The 3,050-nt window shown below is 32.4% G+C and overlaps 1 protein-coding gene across 2 annotated transcripts; it reads left to right on the plus strand.

Moving 5' to 3' along the window:
• The first annotated feature begins 361 nt into the window (after positions 1–361).
• On the plus strand, positions 362–1,807 carry LOC145140985 (uncharacterized). Of its 2 annotated transcripts, none has more exons than XM_079074353.1 (2): positions 362–956; positions 1,553–1,807. In XM_079074353.1, the coding sequence occupies exons 1-2, from the start codon at positions 365–367 to the stop codon at positions 1,591–1,593; spliced, it is 633 nt and encodes a 210-aa protein (XP_078930479.1). In that variant the 5' UTR covers positions 362–364; the 3' UTR covers positions 1,594–1,807. The 2 variants fall into 2 exon arrangements, with proteins under 2 accessions (XP_078930479.1, XP_078930480.1); XM_079074354.1 differs by having other exon boundaries at positions 362–718.
• Positions 1,808–3,050: the final 1,243 nt, after the last annotated feature.

Below are 3,050 nucleotides of genomic sequence, written 5' to 3' on the forward strand. Positions count from 1 at the left end.
ATAAAAAATATGACCAAGGGACATTCCTTTTTAGAAGATATATAATATAATGATAATTTAAATAGCAAATGGTTGACCAAATAAAACATAAATGAGTAAAAATACGTGACGTGCAACTGAAGCTTGGAGATAAATCTTATTTTGAGAAAGTAACTCTAATTTGAATTTGAATCGGTTTCTATTTGTTATCAAGTATATTTTTTATTGTGTTTTACTTGATGAAGGACTCTTTTATGGGATTCTCCTCATATATATATATATATATATATATATATATATATATATATATATATATATATATATATATATATATATATATATATATATATATATATATATATAATGACATTGGTTTAGTTTTCAAATGCATAGCAATTCTTTGGCTACGATGGGCAACAACTACAACCACGATAGAATAAATGAACTTCTCAGGCTGACTGAGTCTAATGCAAACATCCTCGAAGGTCTAAGCACTCGTGTAGAACGTATGGAGGCCGAATTGCAAAAGTTTCGACAAATCCAATATGAAGGGAGGCACTCTGAGTTTAAAAGGTTCTCTACACCACCACCACAATACTACAAGCAACAACCACCGCCGTACCACCAGCAACCTTCACCGCAACTAGATCAACTAACTGGTGCTTGTGAGACTTCTTCAGATGAGGAGTGCGAATGGAGTTTTTGCCTCGTAAAGAAACAAAATCAATATCTTTCAAAGGTAGATCTAATACCTCTTTTTAAGAAGAATCCTAATTTTGACGAATTTAATGAGTGGGCAAGGGATGTCGAAAGATTTTTTGAGTTTTATGAAATCCCGGAGGATGAACAGGTAGAAATCGTAGCCTATAGATTGGAAGAAGATGCTTTCTCATGGTGGCAACTAATCCAAAATCTGTGCAGGCGGTTCAATAAACAACCGATTAAAGAGTGGACACAAATGAAGAAAATGTTGATGGGTCGGTTTCTTTCTCCGTAAGGAAGGAGTAGCATTTGTTTTGAGTCTCGAGTTCTAATTTTGTTCATAAAAACGTTTGTTTTGGCGATTATTTTAAGAAAGCTTAGTCAAAATTTGCTATTTATTTGATTCATGACAATGAAATAAAAATATGATTAGCACAACAGAACGAATAAATTATAGGCAATTCATAATATATATATATATATATATATATATATATATATATATATATATATATATATATATATATATATATAATTTGTTATAGCTGAATTTTAATCAGAGTTTAGTATCAAAAGGTAGTCGTTTTACAAAATAATTATCAAAGTCTGATTTTTCAAAATTATTTACTTAAGTATGGTAAATTGGTAATACATATTAGTGGGGCCCACTTCTTTTACAAATAGAAGACTCTTCTATTTGCACGACACACCATCCTTTTAAGACTAGTGTTATATAACCAATAGTATTTGTCATATAGGATCATAGAGACATTAAACGGTGTTATATAACCAATAGTATTTGTCATATAAGATCATAGAGACATGTTTGTTATTTTTATCATTTTTGAAAAGGATAAGATGTGGTGTTTAGGTGCAAAACAAAAAGAAGAAGACGAACAATGTAAACGGTAAAAGAAGAGAGAGTGGTGGAATCTCACTGATGGCTAAAACCGCCGGTAAACAAAAGTGTCGCAGACTGGTGTCACCGGCGGGAAAGCAGGCCACGTCGGTTTGCCAGTGGTAAAAAAGCTACGAGACCAAAATAATTATCAAAGTCTGTGTTTTCCTTATATAGCTTGTTATAGCTGAATCATAATTAGAGTTTGGTACCAAAATGTAGTCGTTTATTATCAAAGTCTGTTTTTTCAAATTTATTTACATAAGTATGGTAAATTGTAATACATATTACTAGGGCCCGCTTATTTTATAAATAGAAGACACTTCTATTCGCAGTAAAGACCATCCTTTTAAGACTAAACAGTGTCATATCATTAGTAGTATTTGTCACATAGGATGATAGAGACATGCTTATCACATTTATCATTTTTAAAAATGGGTAAGATGTGGTGTTTAGGTTTACCACTGGCAAAACGAAAAGAAGAAGATGGACAATTTAAATGGTAAAAGAAGAGAGAACGATGGAATCTCACCGATGGCTAAAACCGTCGGTTAAAAAAGTGTCACGAGCCGGTGTTCACCGGCAGTAAAGCAGGCCACGTCAGTTTGCCGATGGTAAAAAAGCTACGATACCAAAATAATTATCAAAGTTTGTGTTTAACTTATATCGTTCGTTATAGTTGAATCATAATTAGAGTTTTGTAACAAATGGTAGTCGTTTTACAAAATAATTATCACAAGTCTGTGTTTTCAAATTTATTTACATAAGTATGGTAAATTGGTAATACATATTACTGGGGCCAACCTCTTTTATAAATACAAGACTTCTATTCGGTGTAGATACCATCCTTTGTTTTCTACTTTGCTCGTCGGAAAAATAAATAAACCACCAATTTGGTATATTTACAAAGTTATAGATAAATTAAGAGTTGATAAACGCATATATGTAAACTTGGCAGAAGCTGATTTATGCTCATGTTCATAAGACGTGTTCGGAGGTTTTGGATCTCAAAAAAATAAATAAATAAATAAATAATATTGGATGTTTTGAAGATTAATGTTGTGAACATTATTCAGCGAAGAGATCTCTGCAATCGTTGTTAATGTATACGTTTATGTGTCATTCTAGCCCATTATTGTATCTAATGTATAGGCCCATCATAGTTTGTATTTTGAGTATATATTCTCGTATTGTAACCTCTTGTTAATCAAGAAAGTCTTTTGACATGTTATCAGACCATTTCCAAACTTTCCTAAAATCTTCCCTTTCTTCCCTCACTTTCCTTTCCCACTTCATCTTCTACCTCCGGCGGCTCCTAACCCTACCGACACCTTCTCTACAACCTCGTCATCAACAATGGTTACAATGGTTGGAGAGCATGACCTAATCCTCCATCACACAGTTTTTGTTGTCACCAATATTAAAGCACACATCCCTATTCTTCTTATTATTGATCAACATAGTTATGATA

The sequence above is a fragment of the Lactuca virosa genome, chromosome 9 (genome assembly GCF_052849685.1).
Source record: "Lactuca virosa cultivar CGN04683 chromosome 9, Lactuca_virosa_CGN04683_v6, whole genome shotgun sequence".
Taxonomy (NCBI): Eukaryota; Viridiplantae; Streptophyta; class Magnoliopsida; order Asterales; family Asteraceae; genus Lactuca; species Lactuca virosa.

Bases quoted from the DNA above. Each gene is read 5' to 3' on its own strand.
- LOC145140985 (XM_079074353.1), top strand. From the start codon at position 365: ATGCATAGCAATTCTTTGGCTACGATGGGCAACAACTACAACCACGAT. The intron at 957-1,552 runs GTCGGTTTCTTT...TGTGGTGTTTAG, and splicing joins AATGAAGAAAATGTTGATGG to GTGCAAAACAAAAAGAAGAA.